The sequence below is a fragment of the Apiospora hydei genome (assembly GCF_038363865.1).
Source record: "Apiospora hydei strain CBS 114990 chromosome Unknown utg000005l_segment0_segment0, whole genome shotgun sequence".
In the NCBI taxonomy this organism is placed as follows: Eukaryota; Fungi; Ascomycota; class Sordariomycetes; order Amphisphaeriales; family Apiosporaceae; genus Apiospora; species Apiospora hydei.
In genome coordinates this window covers 1,139,831-1,166,775 of record NW_027117364.1, presented here as the reverse complement: position 1 = coordinate 1,166,775, position 26,945 = coordinate 1,139,831, and the positions used below count along the sequence as shown (strand labels likewise).

Here is a 26,945-nt window from a genome sequence, read left to right as displayed (position 1 = left end):
AACCACCTACTATCACGACGACCCTTGTCGGCTTGTGCTGTGCTGCATTGACTGATTCAATGGAGCAAGCGCATTAGCATTACGGGATGGGGTGGGGCCTTATTCCTTATCGGGCGTCGGGCGATTATCTGCGAAAACGTGGGGTGGCTCGGAAGGCGCATTTATTGGCGGCTCTTGCTGATCGGCTGAAGGCGAAATGGACACTTGTCAATGGCAGGGGTCCTTTGTTGCACCGGTACTTGCACATGGCAGGCAGCTGCATAGCAAACCGAGGTACTCCCTAGCAGGACTGTCCAGAACCTCATCGTCCAGGCAGTCAGTCAATTAATCAACCGATCGACCATTCAATTGGCCAGCCCATCATCCAGCACCTTCTTGTCATTCTTTCTCTTCCAGGCCACCTTGCATTGCAGCCAGCCTGTTTAATTATTCTTTAGGCATATTTGATGGTTTGACCCCAAAGCCACGTCCACGCTCCTTGCCATCCATCTTGCTCGTTACTTTCTCCTCTGTTTGGCCCACCAACGGCCAACATTGAACTCTGGCTTTCGTACTTCCTCGTCTGCATACTTGATGCCAATGCCACCAGTGGCCTCTTCGTAGTCGCCATGTACGTTCCTCTGTCGACTCTGGCGCTTGCCGCTAGCATCCTGTCCTCGTCAGGTCTGATCGAGGCTCTCTCGGCCTCCGAAATCCCTGCCGACACCCCGATTTCCTCCCTGCTGTCCTCGGCGCAAGCCCACTTGTCCAAGGGCCAGACCAGTGACGCGCTGGTTTACTACGATGCTGCCATCGCCCGCGACCCCCTCCGACTACCTGACCTTCTTCAAGCGCGCAACCACTTACCTGTCCCTCGGCCGCACCTCTCTCGCCACCGAGGACTTCAACAAGGTCCTGACGCTGAGGCCGGGCTTCGAAGGCGCTCACATCCAGCTGGCCAAGATCAAGTCGCGAAGCGCAGACTGGGAGGGCGCAAAGCAGCAGTACATCCTCGCCAACCAGAAGGAAGGCTCTCCAGACTTCGACAGGCTGACCGAAGCTCAGGGAGCTGCGAGTCTAGCCGAGGCCGCCGCCGCAAATGGCAACTGGGATGAGTGTATCGGCCAGGCTGGCGAGGCCATCCAGATCGCCAACCGTTCCCCCAATCTACGCGATCTGCGGTCGAGATGCCGCTTCGAGAAGGGAGAAGTGGAAGAGGGCATGGGCGACCTGCACCACATCATCAACATGAAGCCCGGCGATATCACCCCCATCTAAAGATATCCGCTACTACCTTCTTCGCTCTCGGGGATACCGAGCAGGGTATGGCCCAGATCAAGAAGTGTTTGCACTCCGACCCGGAAAACAAGGCGTGCAAAAAGCTCCTTAAGCAGGAGAAGAGCATCGAAAAGACGCTTGCCAAGGTCAACAAGGCCTTGGACAAGAACCAGCCCATGACTGGTGTCAAGATGCTGGTCCCTCAAGGCGAAGACAAGGGCTTGATAGAAGAGGTCAAGGAACAAGTCAAGCAGTTCAAGGAGACCGGTATCATCCCCGAGAAGGCACAAAATACGCTGCTCAACAGGGTGGCGGAGCTGGCCTGCCAAGCTTATTACGATGTAAGACCCTTCTTCGTTCTGATCGCGTCCTTTGCCATGTCTAACCCGGTCCCCAGATGAACGCCAAGAAGGCCAGCACTTACTGCAAGGAATCTCTTGAGCTGGACGAGAACTCCTTCTACGGTCTCTTGTACAAAGCCAAGGTGCAGCTGGATGCCGACGAGTTTGAAGCCAGTATAAATCTTCTCAATCAGGCGGCTGAGGTGCGGCCGGAGAAGAAGCAAAACATTGTGAACCCCCTCCTGCAAAAGGCCCAAGTGGCCCTGAAGCGCAGCAAGACCAAGGACTACTACAAGGTTCTGGGCGTGCCACACGACGCCGACGAGAGGCAGGTCAAATCGGCTTATCGCAAGCTCTCCAAGATTCATCACCCGGACAAGGCTGTTAAGGCTGGGCTGACCAAGGAGGAGGCGGAGAAGAAGATGGCCAACATCAATGAGGCGTACGAGGTCCTGAGCAATCCCGAGTTGAGGGCCCGGTTCGACCGAGGCGACGACCCCAACTCGAATGAACCCCAGGGTAACCCCTTCGGAGGCGGCGGCGGCGGCTTCGGTGGCGGTCAGCCCTTCATGTTCCAGCAGGGTGGTGGTGGCCAACAGTTCAACTTCAAATTCGGGTCTGGCGGCGGCTTTGGCGGCTTCCCCTTTGGAGGTTAATCTATATATCATACGAGTCCCTACGCGAATGAATGTGATAGGAGTTTGTGGTGTTCCTACGCAGTCATGGCGACTGACTTTTTTGTTTTTTACTGCATCAATACTTGGATTACTATACCTGATTATGGTGTCCCGTATTAGCAGTGATGTTGTGACTGATTGTTTGCCTTCGTCGTTCCAGGATGTACGTACTTCTCAAAGAGATGTTTTATGAAGCGGCCGTCTATTATATACCAACCCCATCATGTATGCTACGGATAGGTTGCCCATGTGGAATATCTTCTGAAGCGTCCTGCAGCATGCCCTTTGTGGGCATTGCCTCAGCCCAATCTAACGCTGGTCGTGTCCAGCATGCTAATAAAGCAGAAACACATAGTCGCCAAATTTTCACGGGGATGCACTGCTGTTTTTTGGGACGGGGTATCGCCGAATATCAAGACAACCTTTAACTTCATTGGTGCTTGTCCTCGCCTCCCGTCGGATGCTCGTCCTTTGACTTGTTGCGGTCCCTGTCCCTAGTGGGTTTTCTCGTCACTTTGCAAGTTGCCACGATATACAGAGCATTACCGCGACGCCAATAGTCACTTTGCAGGTCACATGCCACATGTCATGTGAGGATATTGGGAAAGAGCCGCGAGTAACGCCGACCATCTAGTGATTTTAATTTCCCATCAGATGCCACGATTAGTGTACAAGATGCGATGCCGTGAAGTCATCATCGAACGTGCTACCCAGACGCCGCGCGCGTCCAGTATACATGACCATCAAGTATGGGAGGACGCAAAAATGCAACTTCGGTGTTGCAATGAAAGATCCAGGAGACCGTTATCCCCATGTGTCTCCAACTCGACCACTGGATCCGAAGGCCGTGCCAAAGCCATGTACATGGTTGTGCCTCGGATAGAGGCCTTCTCTTTCTCTTTCTCTTTCCCCCCTTCTCTTCGTGTGTATCATTGGTTTTGGTTGCTCGAGTGATGTCTTATCGAGAGATTGGACTAGCGCCTGTCCAACAGATGCTGAGTTGCAGATCGCGATGCAGTTGCAATAGTGGTGCAATGCCTAAGCCGGCTCCTGGTGACGTCGCCAAAGGCCGGCTTCGCAGATCGCAAACGGTCAAGCCTAAACACATGGTCTAGGGGGTGCCGTGCATTATGACGAAGGCGTATTCCTTCGGATGAAGTAGGCCCTGATATCGAGGTTAGTGACGACGAAGGAGAAAAAACCGGCACAAAGCCACACAAATGGACTCGTGGTACGAGCAGCATAGACTGCACTTACTTGGATGCTTCGTAGGCGGACCAGCAAATGGCCGTACTTGGCATGGTCGTAACGACTCTCGGCTTCACACCCTTGAAGAAACCGCGAATGCCTTCTCGTTGGTACAGCAACCGGCAGCCCGCCATGAAGCTGTTCACCGCGCGCAACTCAGGATCTGTCGCGCTACCTCTCGTCTGGAGCATGGTTTTGATGACGTCCATGGGCGTAGTCAATGCAGCTGCAAAGCCTCCCGCTACAGCACCAGCTGTGCAGTGTGTGAAGGGGTCGTACTTCTTCTCGGGGTTCATGGTCGTGGAGATGGATTCGTACGCAAGGAACTGCAGTGCGGTGAAGGGCACCGTCATGGATAGGGTCGTGGGATACGAGACGTAGAAGGCCGAAAGACCCTCGTTCCTGTAGACATATCGCGCGCAGTCCGCCATGGAGCGGTACATTTTGCTCGAGTTTTGAATCTGCATGCGCTGCTTGATGACTGTACGATGGGGGGTCAGCTCCGGCGTCACACACACACACACACACATGGGGCGCATCATCTCCAAACTTACCATCGAAAGGATTCATAAAGGCGTCGCTTGCTATGGTGGCGCAAGCCCCGCTAGTTGCTGATGCATCGTGAGCGATCCAAAGAAGCTCGCAATCCGGTACAGAGTGCAGTTTACTTACCGGCAGCCAGCGGGTGATGAACACCGGCTCTGTTACCGCCCATGGCGTGTTTCACGGCCTCGTATGTCGCGAAGTAGACAGCATGCGCAGGTCCTAGGGCGCCATTAGCATGGGTTCGGGACAAGGTCTGCCTCATGGACGACAAGATGGGGAGGGGAGCTTACCTGCTCCTACGACCACACTGGACATGCCTCGCCAGAGCTTCAAGACGCCCTCACCGGTCGCGATTCGCATTGTGCCCTCCACCATGCCCTTGTACACAGCGTTCGGCGAGGGGTTGATGATCTGCATTCGAGTCTGCGAAGTATCAAGTCAGTCGCAGCCCGCAATCCGACCAATTGGTGTCGAGCTCTTACGGACCTTGATCGCATCGATGGGGTACATGACGGTGTGTTCCTAGACAATGCCCATATCAGCCACCAGCTCCGCCCGCAGCTAGCCGTTTCCGAGTACAAGACGAACCGCAATGCCAGCAAAGGCGCCGGCCGCCATGTTCTGCGCCAGAGAGAAATTGGGCGGAAGGGATTCATAGCTGTTTGTAGGGTTGTCAATGTCAGCACAGCAGCACAGCAACAAGCGTAGGGTGTCCGGTGGTCGGCGGGATTGGCGGAGGACGAGGGGAGGAGGAGGAGGCAGAGGAGGCAGAGGAGGATCACGCACTCGTAGTCGTCGACGGGCTCGGCTGTGGGCTGGGCCATCTTGGCCACAGCTTGGGCGCCTTCGCCGAAGGCTTCGGGTTGGAGCGCCAGGGTTACGGCTGCTGTACAGCTCCGAAAGGGGTCGGTCGCACAACTGCAAAGGGCGGCGAAGGTTTGCAGTGGCGGTCGAAGGTTGAGCCTGGGAACGGTGACGTTGGAGGAAAAAGGACGGAAGCTTCAGAGGCTTCGGAGGGCAGGTGGCTGAGGGCGGAAAAAGCGAGGTACCCGGAACTCCAGATCAGATGCGGCCTAGAAGGAGATGAAGCCGAGCTAGAGGGACCCGGAAAGCACAGGTACAATACAATACTCGCAACACTGGCAATTCAAGCAACGCCTTTGCGGCTGCGCAATGTCTCAGCACGCACAAAGAGCAGAGCAGAGCAGAGCAGAGCAGAGCAGAGCAGAGCAGAGCAGCGCAGAGCAGAGCACTTGAGCTGGCAGACTCTTTTTTCCTTCTTCTGTTTCCTTGGCTGTTGTGGTTGGTTTGGCTCCTGGGGGGTGAGAAGAGCAGCCAACGAATGGACTGCTCACCAGAAAATCTTCAATTCACAATCCATACGTCGATGGATGGGCTTAACCCAAGTGAACCTAGCCCGCCCTTCCCTTCATGTGCGCAGTCGGAGCTCGGGGCGAGCAGGGGTGGGGAGGGGAGTGACGGGCTCGCTCAGCCTGTACTTGCAGTAGGTTACCGGCTGCCCGTCTGCGATGTACCCGCGCCCAGAGACTGCTGCCCGGAAGTACAAGGCAGGTACTTATTGCTGCTGCTGCTGCCAGGGAAGGGACCTAACCTACTTAACCTAACCTACCTAAGCTTTCACTATTCATCAATGCTCCTGCTTCCCTCCAAATCTAATCAATCAATCTTTCAATCTACTTTCAATCTAACCCCCCATCTCAAAGAATCTCAAAGAGAGGCCCGCACCATGCCCGCACCCTGCCCGCACCCCGTATCCCACCACAGATGGGCCTTGGCTTGGTGTGCACGCCGCTCTTCCAGAGTTTCCGACCTCCAGATCGATATCTCCGACCCGTAGGACCCGAGTTGCTTACTTGCATCACCCACATGCACGCACCCTTTCTGTAAATCCGGGGTCAAAGCATAGCATGGCTACCGTGGCATCCGTGGCATCGTACGATGGATTGCAGTGGTCACATGATTGGCACCGTGATCTGGAATCTGCACGAGACAATCCCCAGATACTAGCCGACCAAGAGCTTGCATTTCTTCTGTTTCGCATCGCCTCTGCACTCACCCTAAACACCAGCCTCACCATGTACAAAGATACAATGTCCAACACTTAGGCCGCTTAGCCAACAACAGACCTGAGGCTGGTCTCGGGAGGATCCCACACAATGTCCTTGATACTGATTCGTGGCCTCGCCGGTATTGGAAAGTCGGCATGCCCCGGCTTTGGCCTCAGCCTCATCATCTTGATGTTCTCAATCAGGAGCATCGGCCTCCATCTGGACCCCTCCTTCAATACACCCTCGTAGCCCACGTTCGATAGCCCAATAGCCTCCCTCGCCCGTGAGCTCACGCACGAAAAGAGCAGCTCTGCATCGCCCACTGTGCCGGCCTGGTATAGGCCTACTCCCCAGCAAGCCAGCTGCAGGGGGTCGCCAGTCCCGTACGGTGTAAATGCATTGCCCACATTGTTCACCCCTAGACACGCCGACAGCCCAAAGTCCTGGATCATCGAGGGCACCTGGAGAGTGCCCCGAGGGCGGCTGTGCGGTCTTGTCTGCTTCTCCGCTGGCCTGCCCATCATGAAGAGGTCACTGGTGGGGAGCCCAACGAAGTGAAGGGGTAAGTTTTGCTGTCGTATGCTGCTGGCCATGTCCCGGATACGGCGGGACGGCAGAGTGGTGAGATGCGAGCAATGCCCTATCACGATGGTCTTGGATTTGTCCGCACGCCGCGTCCACTGGTGCTCTTCCAGCAACCTAATCACTGATTCCACGAGGAAAGTAGCTGAGCTGTCTAGGTTGTAGTCCAAATGGAAGTCGAGATGAAGCCCGTGCTCCATGGCCGTTCGGATGGCCCAGTCGACGTTCTTGATCGAATCCGATTCGGACTGCTCGACATATGGCGTTGACCCTAACACGTCCACAAAGGAGCCCAAGTCGCGCAGTGCCGTCTCTATTGTTGACCTGTTCTTCTCTCCATGCTCGGTTGAGAAGACGGGATCCTGCGCAAAGGCGCAGATTTGGACATGGACAAGATGGGAAAAGTCCTGCTTGAGACGTATGGCCGCCTGGAGTGGTAGTGTCCCGGTTACATGATCAAGTTCCACAAAGGCACGCATGGACGTGACTCCTTGCTGATGGCTGGTGGCCAGAAGCTGAGAGCCGCGGAGGTGAAGGTCTTCAGCAGTGTAGCGCTCCTTGGCTTTGGATGTGTTGGCCAAGGCTTCGCCAAAAGAGCCAGACTGGGGTGCCAGGTCCGAGTAATCCGGGTGGCGGTCGGATGGCGCATGGTTGCAGGTGAGGATGTAAGGCTTGTCCAGGTGGATGTGAGGGTGGCACAGAGGCGGCAGCAGAATGCCAGAGGGGACGTCTCGGTCTGCTTTGGTTGCTTCTTTGGTCTGCAGCACGCCGTCTAGGATCTCCAGATCCCACCTGGCATCGCCTGGCCCCTCCGTCAAGACGACGTTTTGTAACTTCATGACGAATGTGGGCAGATGGTAGGTATTCTCTGGTTAACAAGTGTTTTTTTTTCTCTTAATATATATATAGCATAGCAAAGACTATCTAATACATGTATGAAGTATATATGCTCGGTAGGTACCTAAGAGAGAGAGAGAGATTGTTGCAGTGCATGGACGCGACGCTACGTGGCTGACATCATCCCCGTCTCGGCTACCCCAGATTCCATTTTCGGCCGGTGGCTAACGGCGTCGATTGCGGCACGTACTTTATTTTTTTCTCTCCTCCGATCCCGGCGGGGGATGAACGCTAACCCTCCCAACCAGACCCTTTCTCGGAATTGAATTGGGACGGGTGTGACTGGACACCAACCAGTTGATCGCCCCCTTTACTTCCTTCCTACGTACCTTACATACATACATAAGCACTGGAAAGACGGGCCAATTGTGGTCAACTGCCATACCGTGTAATTGAAAATATCGTCAACTGCGTCACAGCAAACCACCAAAAGTGTTCCCACCCGACCAAACACGGCAGCTACGGCCCCTGCCTAGCCTGCAACAACACCCGCTCTGATCAATTGCGATTGCGTGCTTCCTCGAGTCGCACTCAATTGATCCATCTGGGACTTTGCTAGATTTCAAACAGAGCCTTTCTTACTCCAACCATTGAAATGCCGTCCTTTGACCTTGGCGAGTCCATCCCTTCCGATACGGCTCATGTAAGTCGGCTTCTTGCCACGGCACCAACCTCGCCCATCCGCGCTAATCTCTGCTGCAGGCCGTGAGCGTCTCCTTGCCGACATGGCAGGCAAACGTGGGATACGAAGAAGGGCAGCAATGGGTCGTCGACAAGATGGTCACTGGTTACCCCAGGTACAACAACTCCGACTCCGCGTTTGCACGCCGCCTATCGCTCACCCCGTGATTCCAGGTTCTTCATCCACAAGAGTATCCAGGCCCTGGCCAGCGATATCACATCACGCTTCGGCCAACCCCAGCAGCAGGCCATGCTGTTTCCCACAAGGAAGACGGCCCAGCGTTGCTACAGCTTCATCCAGGACAAGGCCCCGAAGGAGCTACAAGCAAACCTTCAAATCGTAGATTTGGTCCTGAGCGCCAGCGCCTCTGTACCTCCAGTCCTGCGAAGTATATCGCCATCCATCTCGGCCGTCTTCTTTGTGCCTGATGCCTTCCCTATCGCCAAGCAGTACTGGCAGCACTCGGGGGATGGCGTATCCAGTAGACGAGCCGAGTTCTGCCACGGTCTGCTCAGGGATGGCTTGCTGGTACTTGCCGAGCCCTCTCAGGCGCCACGGTCTCCAGGCCTGGCCAACGCCAAAGTGTTCCGTGGCCCGCGCCGTTACCAACGTCCTGCTTCTATTGATGCTACCACTGGCAGCCATCACCACCTTGCAACGGCGAGCCAGGGTGCCGAGAAGAACGGACCAGCCGGTCAAGGGAGCGACACTGAAACAATCGAAAGCTCCCGTTTTCTCGAGGAACGCTTCGGTCGCAATCTGGACCTGTCGTTGGTCAGCAACGCCAAGTCCGCCATCAGACGTCGCATCGCCGGTGTTCTGTCGGGGGATGTCGACTTGACGACAAAGCTTCCGACTATGGACTCGACAGCTCGCGGAGTTAGTAACTTTAGGGAAGATGACATCTATTTAACCCCCTGCGGCATGAATGCCATCTTCACAGCGCACCAGACTTTCCTGAAGGCCCGAGAGCCCCGGAAGAGCATCAACTTCGGGTTCCCCTACGTCGACACGCTCAAGATCCTCCAGAAATTCGGCCCGGGCGCGGAGTTTTATGGACGCGCATCCTCCGCCAATCTGGATGACCTGGAGGAGCGGCTGAAGAGTGGCGCAAGGTTCCTCGCCCTGTTCTGCGAATTCCCTGGCAACCCCTTACTCGCCTGCCCCGATCTCGTCCGGATCCGCAAGTTGGCAGATGAATACGACTTTGCCGTGGTGATAGATGAGACCATCGGCACCTTTGTCAACGTCAATGTCCTGCCCTACGCCGATGTCGTTGTGAGCAGCCTGACCAAGATCTTCTCGGGCGACTGCAATGTCATGGGCGGAGGCTTGGTGTTGAACCCCGGGGGCCGGTACTACAACTCCCTCAAGCAGGTCCTAAACGAGACCTTTGAGGAGCAGAACTACTGGGCCGAGGATGTTATGTTTATGGAACGGAACAGTCGGGACTTCAAAACGAGGATCGACCGGGTCAATGCCAACGCCGAGGCTATATGCGACGCGCTGGTAGCGCACCCGAATGTGTTGAACGTCTACTACCCCAAGTTCAACGACTCGAGGCCCAACTACGAGGCCTGTAAAACACCCCACGGTGGATACGGCGGCCTGCTGTCGTGTACGCTCCAGAACAAGGAACAAGCCATCGCCTTCTATGACGCGCTGGATACAGCGAAGGGGCCCAGCCTCGGCACCAACTTTACACTTACATCGCCGTACGTGCTCTTGGCCCATTACCAGGAGCTGGACTGGGCAGCCAGCTACGGAGTGGACCCTAGCCTCGTGCGTGTCAGTGTTGGGCTGGAAGAGACCGAGCTGCTGAAATCGGTATTTGCCAAAGCGTTGAAAGCGACCGAAGAGGCAACAGCGGAAGCGAAGTAGCGTATGATCGAGTCACAAGTAGCATATCAACTATGCAGTCCCGGCCTGTTTTGATCATAATGAACGGGGGACATGAACCAATTAAAACACATGCATCATAACGTAAATTGGATATTGCTAGTCTGAAGCGCAGAATGTGTAGTACATTCGGGGTATCTCTTGTTGCCTGAAACGAAAAGGTCTTCATCCTGAACAGCGCCACGCTGAACGTATCCCTGGGCTCCATTGATAAAGATGGTCGTTGCACTGCCAAGCAGCGCCCTTGCCCCCGTCATGCTACATGACACAACAAGGACCGTCTGTATAGTCGGGCCCAAAAATCTCCTTGCCGCGTTCCAGCTCGTTGGCTTTCACCTTCTCCTTGACCTCTTTGGGGAAGTATTCTCGCAGAAACGCAGCACGCGCCTTGTCGAAATTGTCCAGACCCGCGCGCATGATGACGTCCCCGCGGCACAAGGGACAAAACCTTTCGCTCTTGCGCTGCATCTTGACCAGACAGCGGCTGCAAAAGACATGCTCGCACTGCAGCCGGATGGGCCAGTATGCCACAGCAAAACAGATGGGGCACAAATAGTCGTCGAGCTGCGGGACGGTGGCGATGACCTCGCTGGACACCTGGGCACACAGATCCCGGGCCACGCTGCCGGCCAACAGCCGCTCCGAGTGGACGGCCACGGGGAAAGTCTTGGCCACGCCGAGCGACGTGCGCTTGTCAAACTTCTTGAGGATCTTGGTTACGGCAAGTTGGTTGATCTCTTGGAACTTGAGGTTCTGCAGCAGCATGGCGTTCAGGTTCAGGAACATGGTGAATGCCTCTCGGCTGGCTGACAGCCTGAGGTTTTGAACATGTTTCCGCTGGAGGACCTCCTGTTGGAACCACTGCAGTTGCTTCAGGGCCTGTGCTGCTGTCCTCGCACCATGGTCCGACTCTCTCGTGGAGAAGAAGATGCGCGCGTCAAGGGTACAGTTCGAATATCTCCCGCCACCTGGCCATGTCATCTCTGGCCTTCTTCCCGTTGGCCGGCCGCGTTGTCCGCGTCATGGTTCGCCCCAGGCTCGCGATCTCCCCCTTCAGCCTCTCGGCCTCCTCCCCTTGGAGCGTGTCAAGCTCGAAGACGTCATTCTGCAGTATATCGAAAAACTCCCCATCAAAGACCAGTGGGATCTCCACTTGACGAACCGGGCAAGGCGTTACGGATATGCAATCGGTTTCGCTCGCCGGTGCCTCGTTGTCGTCCGAGGCGCTAGATTCGTGATCGACATCCGGGGTTATGGCAGGTTGGGCTTGTTGCTCGGCCCTTCCTATGGCGACCTTTTCCAAAAAGTCCCTGGTGGCTGGGGACAGCTTCGCATCGACGACGACGCCGTCCTTCAAGTGAACGAAGATGGTCAACCTCGGTCGTAAGTGTTTAGAGTTGAAGGGCTCGCCGTCAAGGTCGTAGTGGAAGCCAAGGTCGCCGGCGGATGTTTGGCTGGCGGCGAGCTGGGCCAGAGTGTCCCTGTCGAGGCCGATGGTCTCGAGCTCTCGGGTGACTTTCTTGAGGCACTTCTTCAGCTGGCCATAGGGAATGGCGGAATCAATCCAGCGCTGGGGAAGCCTGGCGAAACAATATGTCAACAGGGCGGACTGAGGAGGGAGTGCGGTCTCGCGTTGTGTGAACCCACCTTCGCGCTGGAGCGCCTTCTTGAACTCCTGTGCGAATTTCATGGTGATGGCACCGACGGAGCGGTATGGTGGAAGATGTGTGGCAGGGAAGGGGTGCGCGGTGAGATCCTCCACTATGGGGCGAAAGCGGGCTCGTTCCGGAGGGCCATATGTACATGTAGATATGTCATCCAGACTGGATCAGGCGAGGGGCAGGGCACAGGCATGGAACAACCGAGTTCCTCACGCACCACAAACCGCGTCTTCGTCTCCCGTCTCTTCCTTTCTTCTCTTCTCTCGCAGCAGGTTGGACAGCGGACGAGAAAAATGCAGATTTCTAGGTAGGTAGGTAGGTAGGTAGGTAGGATAGGCATATGAACAGTCGTGGATGGATTCTAAACGAGGGGCAAACAAACCTTCGGGTCGGAATCTGAGGCGAAGGAAAGAAGGAAAGGCAGGAGGGAAAAGCAGCTAGTACTACATACTGCCCACTAAGCCTGCCTACAAAAAGCGCCGAGGTCAGCAACCGGTGTCAGGGTGTCAGGGTGTCAGGTGTGGTGCTGCTCCTGGTGCCTGGTCCAGAGAGGGAGAGGGAAATCGAGTTGGGAAAGAGGGAGGGAAAAAACGGGACGAAAGCGAGTCTAAACTGCCCTCTAATGGATCCTGGATTGGGTAGCGCCGCACGCGAGCACGCGAGCACCTGCCATGGACGGACAAAAGTCTGAAGTTCTGGCAGGTCTGGGCCTTCTGGGCTCTCTAGCCCTGGACGATTTGTCGGACGGGCTGGGATGGACGATTACGTGCAGCTTGACGTCGTTCGTCCCTATCGAGTTAAGCAGGTACGCACACCCTGTGCTGGAGGTAGGTAGGTACATTGGACAGACGTTGTACAGCGGTAGATCCGCCAGCCATCCGCCAGCCATCAGCCACGGCCGAGGAGACGAGAGTGAATGAATCATGCGCCGAGTGGGGAAATGGAGGCCGGGGACTGGCGACAAATGCGATGGTTCAACGTGCATCAACTGTTGGATCCTGATTGACTGACTGTATGTACCTCAGCACTTGCATGCTACAGCCTACAGTACAAGCAGACAGGGTCACAGGGACCTGGCCAAAGAAGGCGATGCCATCCAAAAGTGTACATACTGCAATAACCGACATCTCCTATAGGTTCATCCATCCAATCAATCTGCGAATACAACATTGAATACAAGACACATGCGGGAAAAATAAACTGCCCCACCTGTTTCCAAAATCCCCCTTGGTCTATCTACCTACCTCACGACCCCGCGATCTGTAAGCACCCGCTTCGTCGTATCGAACTACTACACAACGTAAACATGGGCGCTGGGCCGTCCACCGAGAGAGGCTCGGCCACAGCCAGTGCCGAGCCCAAGAAAGTCGATTACTACGAGCTCCTCGCCGTAGATCGCCTCGCCACAGACGACGAGTATGCATGCAACCCAACACTGCCGCAACCAAGACCTGCTTCCTCACTAACATCATCTGCTGCCGCCTCCGTAAAGGATCAAGAAGGCCTACAGGAAGAAGGCCCTGGAGCTGCATCCCGACCGGAACTACGGCGATGTCGAAAACGCCACCAAGAAGTTCGCCGAGGTCCAGTCCGCCTACGAGGTCCTGTCCGACCCCCAGGAACGCGCCTGGTACGACTCCCACCGTGATGCCATCCTGCGCGGCGACGATCCCAGCGCCGACGGTGCCACTCCCGAGTACTACAATGTCCGCATGACCACCACCGAGGAGCTCTATAGCCTCATCCGCAAATTCAACTCCTCCGTCCCCTTCACCGACGCCCCCGACGGCTTCTTCGGCATCCTGCAGGAGACCTTCGACTCTCTCTCCCAGCAGGAGGTCGCCGCCTGCGAGTGGGACGGCCTGCCCATTGTCGAGTACCCTTCGTTCGGAAAGGCCAACGACGACTACGACACCGTCGCGAAGCCCTTCTACAGCGCCTGGTCCAACTTCGCCACGCGCAAGACCTTCAGCTGGAAGGACAAATGGCGCCTCTCCGACGCCCCCGACCGTCGCGTCCGCCGCTTGATGGAGAAGGAGAACAAGAAGGCAAGGGAGGACGCCGTCCAAGAGTTCAACGAAACCGTGCGGTCCATGGTGGCCTTCGTTCGGAAGCGAGATCCCCGCTACATACCGAATACCCAGACCGAGGCTGAGCGGCAAAAGGTCTTGCGCGACGCATCGGCGGCCCAAGCTGCACGGTCGCGGGCGGCGCACCAGGAGAAGATGTCCGAGTACGTAGTTCCCGACTGGGCGCAATCGCGAGGCGACGATAACGGGCTCGAGGGCGAGTTCACCGAGAGCGAGGAAGAGTCCGAGGTGGAGCACATCGAGTGCGTCGTGTGCAACAAGATCTTCAAGACGGAGAAGCAGTTCGAGGCGCACGAGAAGAGCAAGAAGCATATCAAAGCTGTGCAGCAGTTGAGGAGGGAGATGAAGAAGGAGAATGCCGGGTTGGAGCTCGATACGCCTCCCACATCTACCCAGCATGCTACACCAATGTCTGAGGAGGAGGGAGGAGAAGCAGAGGATGGCGAAGGTATTGCAGATGATGCAAATGATGCCCAAATACCGCCGGCAACAGGTTCGGGACCTGCCGAAAAGGTTGCTTCTGTTGACATTCCTGCGGCGGTGACGCCGGAGACTAAGAGTGAAGACGACGATGACGATGACGACGACGACTACGCACCCAGATCCGCTGTCGAGGAGCGTCTCGCTTCAGGCACAGAGTCTAAAGCTCTCCAAGACGATAACGTGGACGAGTTGTCCAATCAAGCCGAGGATATGACACTCGATGACGCCGCTGCAGCAACAAAGAAAATGGGCAAGGCCAAGGCGAAGCGGGAAAAGAAAGCTGCGAAACAAGCCGCTCTGGAGCAGCAAGGGGCCGCAGTAAGTACAGGATATACGCAGCATTCTGATGCCTTCCCAACTAACAATCCATCTTCTAGCATCAATGCATGGTGTGCAATGAAGCATTCGACTCCAAAACGAAGCTATTCGCGCATTTGAAAGACTCGGGGCATGCGGCGCCACCACCTCAAGCCAAAGTCGCCAGCAAGCCTTCCAAGTCAGGCAAGAAGAAGCGTTAAGGCACTACGTCTACGCAAGACGATGAGAACAGTATAGCATGCGACTCCCTTGTTTTATTCTACTTGCTGCTCCACGTCTGGAGGTGCAGCGCACCGAAAACCAAGCGAGGCGGCTCATGGGCTTCACGTCATTTGGGATCATACAAATGCAAGGATGGCGAAACGGACTACCGATACCACCACCTGACGGCTTCAAATGAATTGTTTGTACGCAATACCGGATATATCTTGAGGATCGCATAATCGCATATCCAGCCGTGAGCATCCATGTCGATTATTCCGGATTCCACGCAGTTACCCCTGAAAAAATATAGCAGCCCAACGCCAACATCAACGCCGTATACTCCCAACCAATACGTAACCATCATCATTCTAGGGTTCTTTAGGAACCCACGATCGCGTCTTCGTCATCGTCGCTCATAGCCTCCACCTGGTTGATAGCGCTGTCTTGCTCACCTGCCTGGGCTACCGGATCGTGATCCGAAACGTGGATGATGGACTTGCCTTGCACGTGTTTGACGCTTCGCCGCCAGTCCTGCCAATCCTGTTGATCCCGGATCAAGAAGCCGATGAGCATGCTGGGATCCATTTCCTTGATGTGAAGCCGACGGAGCTTGCGCGTATGGCACGTATCCACTTCTTCCTGGGTATAGTCGCTGGCGTCTTCATGGTATGGGAGAGCGGGTCTAGTGAAGTGCGGGTCTAGATAGAAGAAGTATAGTCCTTGGACCCCGATGAAGTAATGAGAAGACGATGGACGGCCACTACGTCGGCACTGTCAGCGAACATCCAGATGCAATAAATGGCCCTTGCGACTTACCCTGCAATACCTATTGACTGCGGCATCTGCAATGATGCCACCAGAGCCTCCCAGTAGACCGGCGTAATCTTATCTATCCCTAGTCTTGTGCCCACCAACACGACCGTCGGATGGAAAGTCTCGCCGTCGGGTTTCGCAATACTCATGAACTTATCCTCATAAACATCGGGGCCATCGCCCGTAGAGTACACACGCAGGCTGGGCTCGTTCTCGTTCGTCAAGGCTCTGGTAGTTTTCAAGTCAGCTGCGAACGCATTTGCAAAGAGCGACACGGTACGAGAAGCACGAACTGGATGCATCTGGCAGTAGCCGAAGGGCCGAACCATTCACCGGGATATTTCCCACACGCTGTTGCGCCATGACGCACGAAGTTGTGCAGGGAATACGGTGCTCTCGCATCGTCCGCGAAAAGCTTAACGATTTCCTTCTCTTCAAGTTCCCCGTTCATCCGCCAGTCTATTCATCAATGTTAGCACTTCCCATGTATGCCCGTGCCTGGACCAACGTGACGTACCGCGTCCTAGCCGCTGGATGGCCATGGCGTTTGCGAGCAGGCTTTGGCCTGATCTAATCATGCACCCCCATCCGCTGTCCGAGGCAAAGCCGGCCGCGTCGGAAAGCTGAGTCTTGATACGCATCGAAAGGGAGAGGGCGGCCAGAGCCTTTGGGTCGTGCGACTTGGCGATGGGCTCAAACTCGGACCGATACGTCATCCATATGCGGGATTCGAAGTCGTCGAGGAACGCGGGCGGCCAGCCTCCGTCCAAGGGAGCTTCATCATATGCGAGGGACGAATCGAGGCTGCTCGATGTCGAATAGGGAGGCGTCTCGGGGAGCTTGACAGCGGTCTCTACGGGCGGTTTGCTAGTCGCTGCCTCGTCCGAGGGTGGCTGGGGATTCGCTGCTGACGGCGCTGTCGGGTTCGGGGAGGCGGAGGCCTGGTTTTGAGCACCGGCGCTCCCTGTTGTGTTGGGGATGTTGAGTCGATAAGACGATCCCAGGCACCATACCGGTTGATCTTTGACTACATCGTTGGTTGGTTCGGGGTCCCAGAACATCTGCACGATGCGACGTCCAACTTCCAGAGTGCTATCCATAGTAAAAGTAAATATATTCAAGTTGGCTGGTGGCCAGAGAAATGGAATCGAGTGATGCGGAAGACGATGGTTTGCCGCCTCTTGGATGGAGGGAAGTGCAAGTGACGTTGCTCGTTAATCAGTACAGGAGGGCGGAGAGTCGTCCGGGAGACGGGGAGACGGGGGTACGCGGCACGGGGCACGGGGGTACAGCGCGCTCAATACGGCTCTTCTCTGGAGAATGCGAGGGTCTCGAAATATCTGGGGTTTCAAGAAAATGGACATGAACAGCATGTAGATGTTGAAAGCAGGTGGGATGGGTGACCAGCTTGTTTGGAGGCGGCCACTTTACGGCACCGCTGGGCGGATCATCAACGAGAGGGACCGGGGTAGCAGGAAAGGGAAAGGGTACTACTTGAAAGAAGTAGCAAGGAAGCTGGATCGATGGATGTTACGGTAGACTCCTTGTGTGAATGGTGTCCCTAGCTTGAACGCCCGCCTTGCTCGCCCGGGCAACATAGGCTGTCGAAACCAAAGAGAAGGAAAGAAAAGTCTCTGATTATCGTAGGCAGTTTGGTTGATGTAGAGATTTGGTCGTAACTTGAGGTCAGTGATCAAGCTGAATTTCTTGGACAATGACCAGACGCTCAAGGCCAGTCATCTGCCATAGGTTAGTTGGGGAAGCCGGGGCCTTGTGACGCCAGATCGACGAGGAGCCCAGCCAAGTGGGGCCTGGACATGCTCCAAAGTCCAAAGCCGACCATGATCAATCACTCCATCGAATGGGAATGGGTACAGTGACTGCACTCTATCAGTGAGAGGCACCCAGGCACCCCCTACTCGACGTACTGCCAGCATAACAACCTATGCACCTACATAAGCAGATAAGGAGTAGTAGTATAGACAGAGCATAAACAGTGCAATGCTCACAATCCCGTGCTTACTTAATGTATTGTGCATGCTGCTGTTCAACCGCCCGGTCCCTAATGGCACAGCTTGCTAGCTGCATGTGGCAAGCTGGGTGCAGTGCAATGCAGCAATGCCCCTCCAAAGCTGCCCCTACAGACTACATACCTATATGCACAGTGGAGTGATAGCCGTTATCGATAATAGCTAGGTAAAGTACCTGCTGTAGCCTGTAGGTAGGTACCTGATTAGGCGATAACTCGTTGATAGCATGCTGATACCCAGATAGCATCATCGACTCCACCGGCTCGGACTGGAGGCTCCGTTTCACTTGAAGGGAAGAGAGACTGGAAAGTCGTTCAATTATGGTGTAGATTTTCTTTTTCTTGTCTTTTTCTTCTTTTGCCAAAGAGGCTTCATGAAACAGGGCTTAAACAAAGGCCCCTGGTATGTAGATTGTTGGTCTATGCACTTACTGCACGTGCGGCACGGTAAGCAATTGATCCATTGTCAAGTCGATTGACTCATACATTCAAGTAAAGTGGAAGCAGAATCGAATAGTCTTGCCTGCCTCGACAATCCGACCCAATCAGGGAGTGACCTACCCACATGCACCTACCTATTGCTTGCAACTTCCGCCACACACAACCCAGACCATCATCTGTTTGGATTGGAATCCTGCCATATCAGCCAGAGACACAGCAACATCCAGTTCTGGAAATCTCGCAACTATATCCAATTCACTCACACCCGACCTATCTCAATAGCATCCGCCACTATGGCCAGAAGAAAACCCCCTAAGAAGTTCTCTCAAGGAGGTCCCCCTAGTCAAGGCCAGGGCCAAGGCTCGTCCTCTGGGCCTGGAGGCCGTGGTCCTCGGCGTGATCCCTTGCTGGACGTGATACGGTCCAGCACACCTGCCTTCCGAGGTCCCAATCGTGGTATGACCTCATCACCGTCCGGCCGGTCTCTGCCGCATCCACCCTCCACAAGATGCTTACACACGTGCCAGGACCGCATACTTTGGCCGACGAGGCTAGGAGTACGGCGCAGAGACGCCGCGGCGGCCCAGCCCAAGATGGCAAGTTGCGATACAACCCCGTCAAGTTTGTCAGTGCTGGCTATATGAACCCATCAGACGAACTCAAGGTATTGCAAGATCAGGACAAGCAGACTGCCCCGGCTGAGGCTCCGCCAGCGGTTTCCAATGCGGCCGAGACCGACGTCCTGGATGATACCATGGCAGTAGACGCCCGGCCTGGCAGTAATGATATTACAACCCCTGCTGAATCGGAGGAGCGCAATCGCGTCAGTGTTGATGTCGACGTTGGCGCTACCGATGTGGTCCCAAGCATGGACACTGTTGCAGCAGACGCCCACCCGGCTACTGCGCCGTCGCCCCCATTGTTTGTAATCGACACTGCGGGAGACAAGTCTCTACGGCAGAAATATCCAGAGGTGCCTATCCAAACGCAGGATGAGAGCGGCCACGATCCGGTTCTTCAAGATTCGGACTCCAGTGAAGAAGTCATACTCTTCAGGGGCCGCAATCCGTCACGACAAACCACAGCACCAGTCACGCGCTCTACCAATACTCCTAACCCAGACAGTGATTTCATGCAGCTTAGCCAAATTAATACCGAGATTCAGGTGGTGGAGGAGACGATCCAGGCCCCCAATCACCAAAATAGCTCATCGACCGCCGAAATCGATGTCTACAAGACTGCCGACGTTGACGTCTACAAGGCCACCGTCGCTGATCAACCTCCGAGCAAGGAACCAGAGGATGACCAGCGTTTTGAAAAGCTTCTAAGCGGAACCCACTCTGATGAGGAGGCTGCAATGATTGCCGATTACATCGCCAACATGGAAGAGGATGAAAATGACGACGACGACGACGACGAGCTCGATCAACATCCCGGCCTTGGTTCGCATGCTTTCCATCTACTGCGTGATATCGGGGGCACCGACAGCGACGGACTTCCGGATGGATTACTAGACGAAGATAGTCTTGATGAGTCTGGTGAACAGCCTGATCGTAATGATGGCAAAGGTGCCCAACAAACTACCTCGCAGGGTCACGATGAGCGCTTAGCACGGATGTTGGCGAAGCAGGAGCAAATGGGACTTGGTGGCGATGTGATTTTCCTCTATGATGGCACGGGATCTGGCGACGATGGCGGAGACGACTGGAATATAGCCCCCAAGACCACGCCTCGCCGCAAGAAGAAGGGCTCTTCGAAGACGGCCAAGATTATCCAGAAGAAGGGCCAGTATCCAAGTGCTTCTAAGATGGCCGAGGCCTTTGACGAGCTCGACCTGATGGATTGGCACCGCCCGTCACTTCACAACTACAACAAACGTTCGCAGGTGCCCTATGTTTCCGACTCGGAACTGGAGGAAGCTATGAACGCGACATTCCAAAAGGATCGGATGAAAAAGGCGGAGAAGAAGAAACAGCGGGAAGCCCTTCGTGCACAGGGGCTGTTGGGCAAGAACGTTAATCCAGAAGATCCACGCATCAAGTACCCTGGAGGCATGACCAAGGACGATCTGGTGTATGAGCTGGAGCAGTTCATCCTCGGCGATGATGAACAGTAAGTACACCGACCGTCCCTTCAAATCTACCATTTCATCATATCGATTAGTCACTAATAACTATGCAGGCTAAGTCTTCCCCCGCTGGATAAACATTCGCGGCGATGCATTCACCAAGTGGCGGCACAACTCAAGGTCAAGTCGCAGTCGGCAGGCAAAGGTGTTAGCCGATACCCTGTCCTTTATCGGACGAAGTCCACTGTCAGCTACGACGAGCGTGGCTTCACCTCGGCTACTCGCTTTCTCCGCCAAAGCTACTATCCCCGCGTCGATGTTGACGAGGAGGTGGTCAAGGAATACAAGGCTCTACGCCGCAAGGATCCTAACGTCAAGCGTGGCCATGCTGCTACCAGTTACCGAGAGGGAGAGGTTGTAGGCCAGCATGCTTCCGAGTTGGCTTCTGACAACAAGGGCCGAATGCTGCTCGAAAAGATGGGCTGGTCCAAGGGCATGGCCCTCGGCACAACTGATAACAAGGGCATCATGGTACCTATCGTACATGTCGTCAAGAAGACCAAGGCTGGCCTGGGCGAGTCCTGAGAAGAGCAACTTCAACATTAGCTGCACTGTACAATAGACATGTGAACCATGCTTAAATAAGCCGCCTAGAAGCCAGTGAAATACCACAGGACAGCATATCGTGTTGGCAAAGAGCATGGACATGAGAACGGATGCCATCGTAGTGCCGAAACAGTATTGCGCTCTGGTTGATGCTGGAAAGCCAAGCAAATATGCCATGTGACATGACAGAAAACCTCGCGATGCCAATACCACGAGGCCTTGACGGTTCAGATTTCTAGTCAGCCAAACGAACAACCAATGTTTAAGAAACATAGAAGCACATTTTACACTATCCAAGCCCTCGCCGCAAGCAATGAACAAGGTGAGCTGAAATTGATAAATATTGCACAACGAATCCAACGAACCCGGATAAAGGGCATTACTGGGAATTCCTGTTCCGGGTGAGACAATATAGCGGGCCGTAATGACCAGAATAGATCCGCGAGGTGTGCGCCGGGTGGAACGGCTTTCATAAGCGCAATATCGCGTGTATTTTTTTTAACAGTTAGAACAATTATACAGATTAAATTGAAAGCGGTTGTAATTCACGGGCAGAAAAGAGGCATTGGGGTTTGTTCATTGTTGAGTATCATTCCGGGGAACCCTATCGGGAAATCTGTATTGTACAACCGCAGAACCCCATACCGTAATGCAGAGGCAAATCGCCTCCGAAAATCAAAGCCATCCGTAACGCATTATTGAGACTCCAGATCGATGTCAATTCATCAGAATCCATGTGTCGAAGCTTGAACCCCTTGGCCAAGCCTCATCATGATGCCAAGCAAGCTGTGTAAAAAGGATCCCAAACCCAAGACAAAAACACCCTAGACAACCGCAGAAACCGAGAAATCCAATCCACCACTTATTTCGTGGATGAGGAGTACTTGGTGACGGCCTTGGTGCCCTCAGAGACGGCGTGCTTGGCCAGCTCACCGGGGAGGATGAGGCGGACCGAGGTCTGGATCTCTCGGGAAGAGATGGTGGACTTCTTGTTGTAGGCAGCGAGCTTGCTGGCCTCAGTTGCGACGCGCTCGAAGATATCTGTAGGAAAGGATGAATTAGCATGCGATGCTGGAGAAACGCGGCGCATAGGAGCGGGGCTTACCATTGACGAAGGAGTTGAGGATGGACATGGCACGGTTGGAGATACCAGTGTCGGGGTGGACCTGCTTCAGGACTGGACATGGAAGTTAGCAAGTGAGTAGCAAGTGAGGATTCGCTCATTTGACACGTAAACGCGACGCGATTCTGGGTGGGAAAGCACGTCGAGATTGCGATCGGAAACATACCCTTGTAGATGTAGGAGGAGTAGGTCTCCTTGCGAGTCTTGGTGCGCTTCTTCTTCTCGCCAGTGGCGGCGGTCTTCTTGCCGGCATCCTTCTTCTCGGGAGCCTTGGAAGCGGTGGCAGGGGCCTTGGAGGCGGGCTTCTTGTCAGCGGCCTTAGGAGCCATTGTGAGATTGGTTTCCTGGGTTGGTGGAAGAGAAAAGAAGTGGGTTGGTGTAGATGGATGGATTGAGAATCCGAAAAGCTGTTGCTGGCTTGTTGTGAGGTTGGAAAGATGGGTTGTGGTTGATGGGAAGTCAAGAGTTGTGGATTGGAGGGATGAATGGGGGATGAAGGTCCTTTTGTAGCTGGCAGCGAAAGACACTAGCGTGGTTACTGATTTAACACCACAATCGGGAGGCAGAGAAGGCCTGGCTTTTAGAGCCACACACCCCCATCAGCGCGCGCGCGACGGTAAGGTAGCCAAAAGGTAAAAACCCCACTGGCCCAAATCAACCAGCAATTGATCAAGCATCCATCCATCCCAATGGAACCCCCGTCTAACCAGCACTCTAGCCACTTCGACTGCACACCGGTAGGTACGTACCCGTCTTTTTGGCGGCCTTTTCTGAGTTCTCCCATCCCCAGCCCACCGCATTATTGCCAAAGACGCCGAGTCCGGCACCAGACGCGCTTTCGGGGCCCTGCTGCCACGCCAGAAGCGCGTCAACTTCCCTTCCCTGAGATCAATCAATCAACGAATTCGTCCAGTAACCCCTGCAGATGAATCCAATCCAAGGAACACACGCCATCTCCATGAGGCAAGAATCGGGTCCCCGGGACTTATTCATCGTAGCAATTCGGCCAATCAAATAATTCGACCTCGCTCCATTTCCGCATGTTGCATCTACTAGTACTGTCTCCTGCTCGGAGGCTGCATCACAGCCTGATCCATCTCGTCCGTCCTGGGCGGCGGTGGATCACATTCCTCCCAGCTTCCGTGGAGAGCCAGCGGCGCCCCCACCCGCACGCCTGCCATCTCCATCCTATGCCACCCAGATCACATGACCCTGACACCGACGGGCGCGTCTAGACTTCCACTTTGGTCACAAAAAATGAAGCTATCACCAGATCTGCCCCGCGGCTGGCAGTTTCCGGGGCCGATGTTTGATAGATTTACCCCAGAGTTCGGCCCGGAGCCGTGTCAAAAGCGGCTTCTGGCAAGGCTGATACCCCAGATCTGTATATCACATGCATATTTTGGACCCTAGATGGGTTTTAAAAAAAAATGCCTGAGGCTATACCTATGTATTTCATATCTAATTCCACTATGTACCTCCGTGACTACACTACAATGCCAGACCCTGGGTAAAAATGGACCTCACTGAGCCTTGAGTGAGCCTCAAGCCACCTTTGACATCTAAAATGGTTCAACAACCTGTGTTCAAGAGGCATACGGACCTTCAAATCGAGCCGGAAAAAAGACCTGGGACTATGCAGAAAGATCTGACATAAAAACAAGATCATTTCGAAATGACTCAAGTGTCATGTGAGTCGATTCGATTGACCCAAAACACATCATCGGATCAGCCGGAGGGCCAGATCAAACGGCGGAAAAAAAGGCCCCAGCCCCAATTCGAAATCACCCAGCCAGACCCGTCGAACCAGAGTGCAAAATTTCAAACGTTCCGGTACGGCCAGATCAGGCACACCAGAGGGGATCAGCAGTTCGGATCAAAAATTCGGCCAAGGGCGCGAGTTGGCAATCAGTCGAGCAGTTGGGTGTCCAGTTTGAGAAGAGATGAACCTTGGGGGGGGGATTCAACACTAGACGTGGGCAATGGGCAATGGACATTCAGCGAGTGATCTGATCTGGCCAGACTGATCCGGCGCGAAGAGGGAAAACAAATCAGGCAGGGGGAAAAGCGTGCGCGAGGGCGCGAGGACGCGGCGGGAAGTAGAAAGAACGAGGGAAAAGGGCCAGGTCTCCATGGGGTGGGTGCCTCGCTATCTATGTAATATTATTATTATTCAAATCAGGTGGGATCAGGGTAGTGTGTCCATGCCAGAAACGGATAGCTGGAGGCGGCGGAATGCAATTATTTGATTGGCTGGGGGCAGGGCGCGGCAGTGCTTTAGCACGCTGCAATCAAGGCATCCGGTGGCTGCAAGCAGTCTATCGGCTCACTTCCCAGAGGCAGAGAGGCAGAGGCAGAGGCATGTAACCTTAGGCGGCGGCTGCACTCTGCTGCAGGCTGGCCTTGAAGAGTGGGGATGCCTATGCCTGGCCGGGCCAGTTGATTTTCCCGGCTTTGTTATTTTTCGGCGGTCCTTTATTTTTTCAATGTTCTGAGCACACCCAGGCGCGCGATTTCCATTTCTGGGCCCAAAGCAGACTAGCCCCAGCCAGCGCCCGCCCCACCCGGCCACCGCCTGGCGGTGTTTGTAACTCTGTAACTCAGATCAGTGCCACAATCCACTTGGCCCCAGCTTCCCCCTTCCCTTTCACCTTTTTGGTGATTTCGTGATCCGGCTGCTTGACGCGACCAGTACTTAAGCAGCTATCCCCCACTGAACTTCACCAATACTTCCCACTCCATCTCATCTCAACAACAACCACCACTTCCCACCTTCAACCACTCTCAACCACTCTCAGATCTTTTTCGATCTTCGGTCCTCGGACATCAATCAATCAACTCCCTCTCCCACCAACCCCCAACTACATCCATCAAAATGACTGGAGGCGGCAAGTCCGGCGGCAAGGCCAGCGGTTCCAAGAACGCGCAATCGTAAGTACATTCCCATCTTCCTCGGCCTGTCCGACCTTGGGTCGCGCTTCTTCGGCTTGGACCTCCATCCTTGGCCGCTTTAGAACGCGTCTTCTTCTTTGGGCGCGTCCGCTCTTCTTCCGCACGGATTCTAACGTGGCCTCCTTCAATAGCCGTTCATCCAAGGCCGGTCTGGCTTTCCCCGTCGGTCGTGTCCACCGTCTGCTCCGAAAGGGCAACTACGCTCAGCGTGTCGGTGCTGGTGCTCCCGTTTACCTGGCTGCCGTCCTCGAGTACCTCGCTGCCGAGATTCTCGAGTTGGCCGGTAACGCCGCTCGCGACAACAAGAAGACCCGTATCATCCCCCGCCATCTTCAGCTGGCCATCCGCAACGATGAGGAGTTGAACAAGCTGCTCGGCCACGTCACCATCGCCCAGGGTGGTGTTCTCCCCAACATCCACCAAAGTGAGTATCCCTACATAACGCGCTCCTCCCTTAAAAAAACAAAAAAACAGCCATGCTAATACATCGCCTTCTAGACCTCCTGCCCAAGAAGACTGGCAAGCCCGGTAAGAACGCCGGCAGCCAAGAGTTGTAATTGGGTTTTGCGCTTGGTTTTCTGTGTTTTCTGCTTTGCAGTTTGGGACGCTTTTCATGAACAACGGGGTCACGGCAGGTCAAGGTTTGCTTTTTATGCGAATGGGTTGTACATTACAGACATAATCCGTCTGGGAAACGTCCATTAGGGATATGGACATGAAATGAGAACTTTCTGAACAAATACTTCTTAATATCCTGCTGTGCCCGTGACTTTTCTTGCTTATCTTATATTCATGACACGAACCCTCTGGCTTCGCCAGCAAATTGCTCGCTTTCTCCGCAATCCGTCACCTTGCTATCTGAGGTCCTTGTCACTCTTGTTCAGCCATGTTGGCTTGTGTCATCTGTCTTCCTCACGACCTTGGAACGACACTTCGCTGCTGCGTCGTGTGCTATGGCAGAATTCCGACGTAGAGCAACTCGATATAGAGGGCCGTGGTCACATTTGCGAAGGAAGTTGAGGGCCCCGGAGACGTTGCTTGCAGCTTTTGGTGATATCTATGCGCAGTTTACAGGGTCTCTATGTACAGTTTGCTGCCCCCTAGGCTTTTGCCATCCATTGCAATTGATCAAAACTTCAAGTCGGGCGGGGCTAGGGAAAGAAGACATTAGTTGACTTGCTCACACCTGTCACGGCCGAAAAAGGACGGGTAGGGACTGGTACTTACGAGCTGTAGAGTGTACGGGTACGTTTCGCTCGTACTTGGAACCTGCGTGTATCCTGTTAGCATAGCATTCCTCTAGGCCGCTTGCTTTCGGCGCGTAGAATCTGAGCATACCTCCTGGGGCGGTGGGGGGAGTGTACGGATCAGGGTGCTTCCACTCCTGCAGCAGCTTCTCCGTCTCGGTGAGTAACGCCTGTCGATGCACCGGGTGTTCAGTCAGCTCTGCATTGTCTCCGGTATGGCTGCCACAAGGGCCGGCCCAAGCAAAGTCCCAATGACTTGAGACCAGCGATGGGGAGGGGAAATGGGAGTGGCGTACCCTTTGTTTCCGGGGATCTGTGATGTTGCGGTTTGCCTCAAAGAGCGATCGAATGTAGAGGGCTTGCCCTCGCCACAAGTGCCGGTGGACGGCCCAGTCGAGCGACAGCCTCAGAGAGCGTCGGTAGAGCGACCTGCGGACACAATGCTTGGTCAGGAGCTTTTTCACACGTAAACACTCGAGGTACAGCAATTGAGCTCACAGTGCGGCCTGTCTTGTCGACATGGTGAGCCAAGTGAAAAGTGTGAAGAGCCCTTTTGCTGCCTCCCGATGCGATACCAGTTCGGACTGGACGACGCGTTGTTTCTCTGACGAGGAATTGGCGCTCGATTGAACCTTGCCTGGTTCAGCGTCGAGCTCGGCAGTTCCGGAGGGGAGTGGAGAGGGTAGGTTTTGGTGGTGGTCGCGGTCAATCG

General features: G+C 54.8%; 12 protein-coding genes across 12 annotated transcripts; 6 read left to right on the top strand and 6 right to left on the bottom strand.

Annotated features, from left to right (window-relative positions):
- Nucleotides 1–608: 608 nt before the first annotated feature.
- Nucleotides 609–1,257, top strand: PG997_005841 (DnaJ domain-containing protein; the record flags this gene model as incomplete). Its single annotated transcript, XM_066810156.1, has 2 exons — nt 609–773; nt 832–1,257. The coding sequence occupies 2 exons, from the start codon at nt 609–611 to the stop codon at nt 1,255–1,257; spliced, it is 591 nt and encodes a 196-aa protein (XP_066669079.1).
- A 47-nt stretch (nt 1,258–1,304) lies between these two features.
- Nucleotides 1,305–2,254, top strand: PG997_005840 (uncharacterized protein; the record flags this gene model as incomplete). The annotated part of the gene is made up of 2 exons (XM_066810155.1): nt 1,305–1,598; nt 1,655–2,254. 2 exons carry the CDS (start codon nt 1,305–1,307, stop codon nt 2,252–2,254), a joined length of 894 nt encoding a protein of 297 aa, XP_066669078.1.
- A 1,149-nt stretch (nt 2,255–3,403) lies between these two features.
- On the bottom strand, nt 3,404–4,893 carry PG997_005839 (mitochondrial carrier domain-containing protein; the record flags this gene model as incomplete). Its single annotated transcript, XM_066810154.1, has 8 exons — nt 3,404–3,440; nt 3,533–4,004; nt 4,078–4,134; nt 4,196–4,288; nt 4,360–4,492; nt 4,556–4,591; nt 4,658–4,727; nt 4,856–4,893. 8 exons carry the CDS (start codon nt 4,891–4,893, stop codon nt 3,404–3,406), a joined length of 936 nt encoding a protein of 311 aa, XP_066669077.1.
- Nucleotides 4,894–6,200: 1,307 nt separating this feature from the next.
- On the bottom strand, nt 6,201–7,559 carry PG997_005838 (uncharacterized protein; the record flags this gene model as incomplete). The annotated part of the gene is made up of 1 exon (XM_066810153.1): nt 6,201–7,559. One exon carries the CDS (start codon nt 7,557–7,559, stop codon nt 6,201–6,203), a length of 1,359 nt encoding a protein of 452 aa, XP_066669076.1.
- Nucleotides 7,560–8,212: 653 nt separating this feature from the next.
- On the top strand, nt 8,213–10,180 carry PG997_005837 (uncharacterized protein; the record flags this gene model as incomplete). The annotated part of the gene is made up of 3 exons (XM_066810152.1): nt 8,213–8,260; nt 8,320–8,414; nt 8,473–10,180. The coding sequence occupies 3 exons, from the start codon at nt 8,213–8,215 to the stop codon at nt 10,178–10,180; spliced, it is 1,851 nt and encodes a 616-aa protein (XP_066669075.1).
- Nucleotides 10,181–10,456: 276 nt separating this feature from the next.
- Nucleotides 10,457–11,888, bottom strand: PG997_005836 (uncharacterized protein; the record flags this gene model as incomplete). Its single annotated transcript, XM_066810151.1, has 2 exons — nt 10,457–11,111; nt 11,146–11,888. The coding sequence occupies 2 exons, from the start codon at nt 11,886–11,888 to the stop codon at nt 10,457–10,459; spliced, it is 1,398 nt and encodes a 465-aa protein (XP_066669074.1).
- A 1,277-nt stretch (nt 11,889–13,165) lies between these two features.
- PG997_005835 (DnaJ like subfamily A member 5) lies at nt 13,166–14,950 on the top strand (the record flags this gene model as incomplete). The annotated part of the gene is made up of 3 exons (XM_066810150.1): nt 13,166–13,275; nt 13,352–14,750; nt 14,810–14,950. 3 exons carry the CDS (start codon nt 13,166–13,168, stop codon nt 14,948–14,950), a joined length of 1,650 nt encoding a protein of 549 aa, XP_066669073.1.
- Nucleotides 14,951–15,332: 382 nt separating this feature from the next.
- On the bottom strand, nt 15,333–16,867 carry PG997_005834 (cysteine protease ATG4; the record flags this gene model as incomplete). Its single annotated transcript, XM_066810149.1, has 4 exons — nt 15,333–15,714; nt 15,771–15,995; nt 16,061–16,226; nt 16,285–16,867. The coding sequence occupies 4 exons, from the start codon at nt 16,865–16,867 to the stop codon at nt 15,333–15,335; spliced, it is 1,356 nt and encodes a 451-aa protein (XP_066669072.1).
- Nucleotides 16,868–18,530: 1,663 nt separating this feature from the next.
- On the top strand, nt 18,531–20,890 carry PG997_005833 (uncharacterized protein; the record flags this gene model as incomplete). Its single annotated transcript, XM_066810148.1, has 3 exons — nt 18,531–18,693; nt 18,765–20,349; nt 20,419–20,890. The coding sequence occupies 3 exons, from the start codon at nt 18,531–18,533 to the stop codon at nt 20,888–20,890; spliced, it is 2,220 nt and encodes a 739-aa protein (XP_066669071.1).
- An 883-nt stretch (nt 20,891–21,773) lies between these two features.
- On the bottom strand, nt 21,774–22,363 carry PG997_005832 (uncharacterized protein; the record flags this gene model as incomplete). Its single annotated transcript, XM_066810147.1, has 3 exons — nt 21,774–21,952; nt 22,017–22,088; nt 22,201–22,363. 3 exons carry the CDS (start codon nt 22,361–22,363, stop codon nt 21,774–21,776), a joined length of 414 nt encoding a protein of 137 aa, XP_066669070.1.
- A 2,546-nt stretch (nt 22,364–24,909) lies between these two features.
- PG997_005831 (histone H2A) lies at nt 24,910–25,543 on the top strand (the record flags this gene model as incomplete). The annotated part of the gene is made up of 3 exons (XM_066810146.1): nt 24,910–24,965; nt 25,118–25,410; nt 25,485–25,543. 3 exons carry the CDS (start codon nt 24,910–24,912, stop codon nt 25,541–25,543), a joined length of 408 nt encoding a protein of 135 aa, XP_066669069.1.
- A 632-nt stretch (nt 25,544–26,175) lies between these two features.
- On the bottom strand, nt 26,176–26,754 carry PG997_005830 (lyr family protein; the record flags this gene model as incomplete). Its single annotated transcript, XM_066810145.1, has 2 exons — nt 26,176–26,662; nt 26,732–26,754. 2 exons carry the CDS (start codon nt 26,752–26,754, stop codon nt 26,176–26,178), a joined length of 510 nt encoding a protein of 169 aa, XP_066669068.1.
- Between the last annotated feature and the right edge of the window lie 191 nt (nt 26,755–26,945).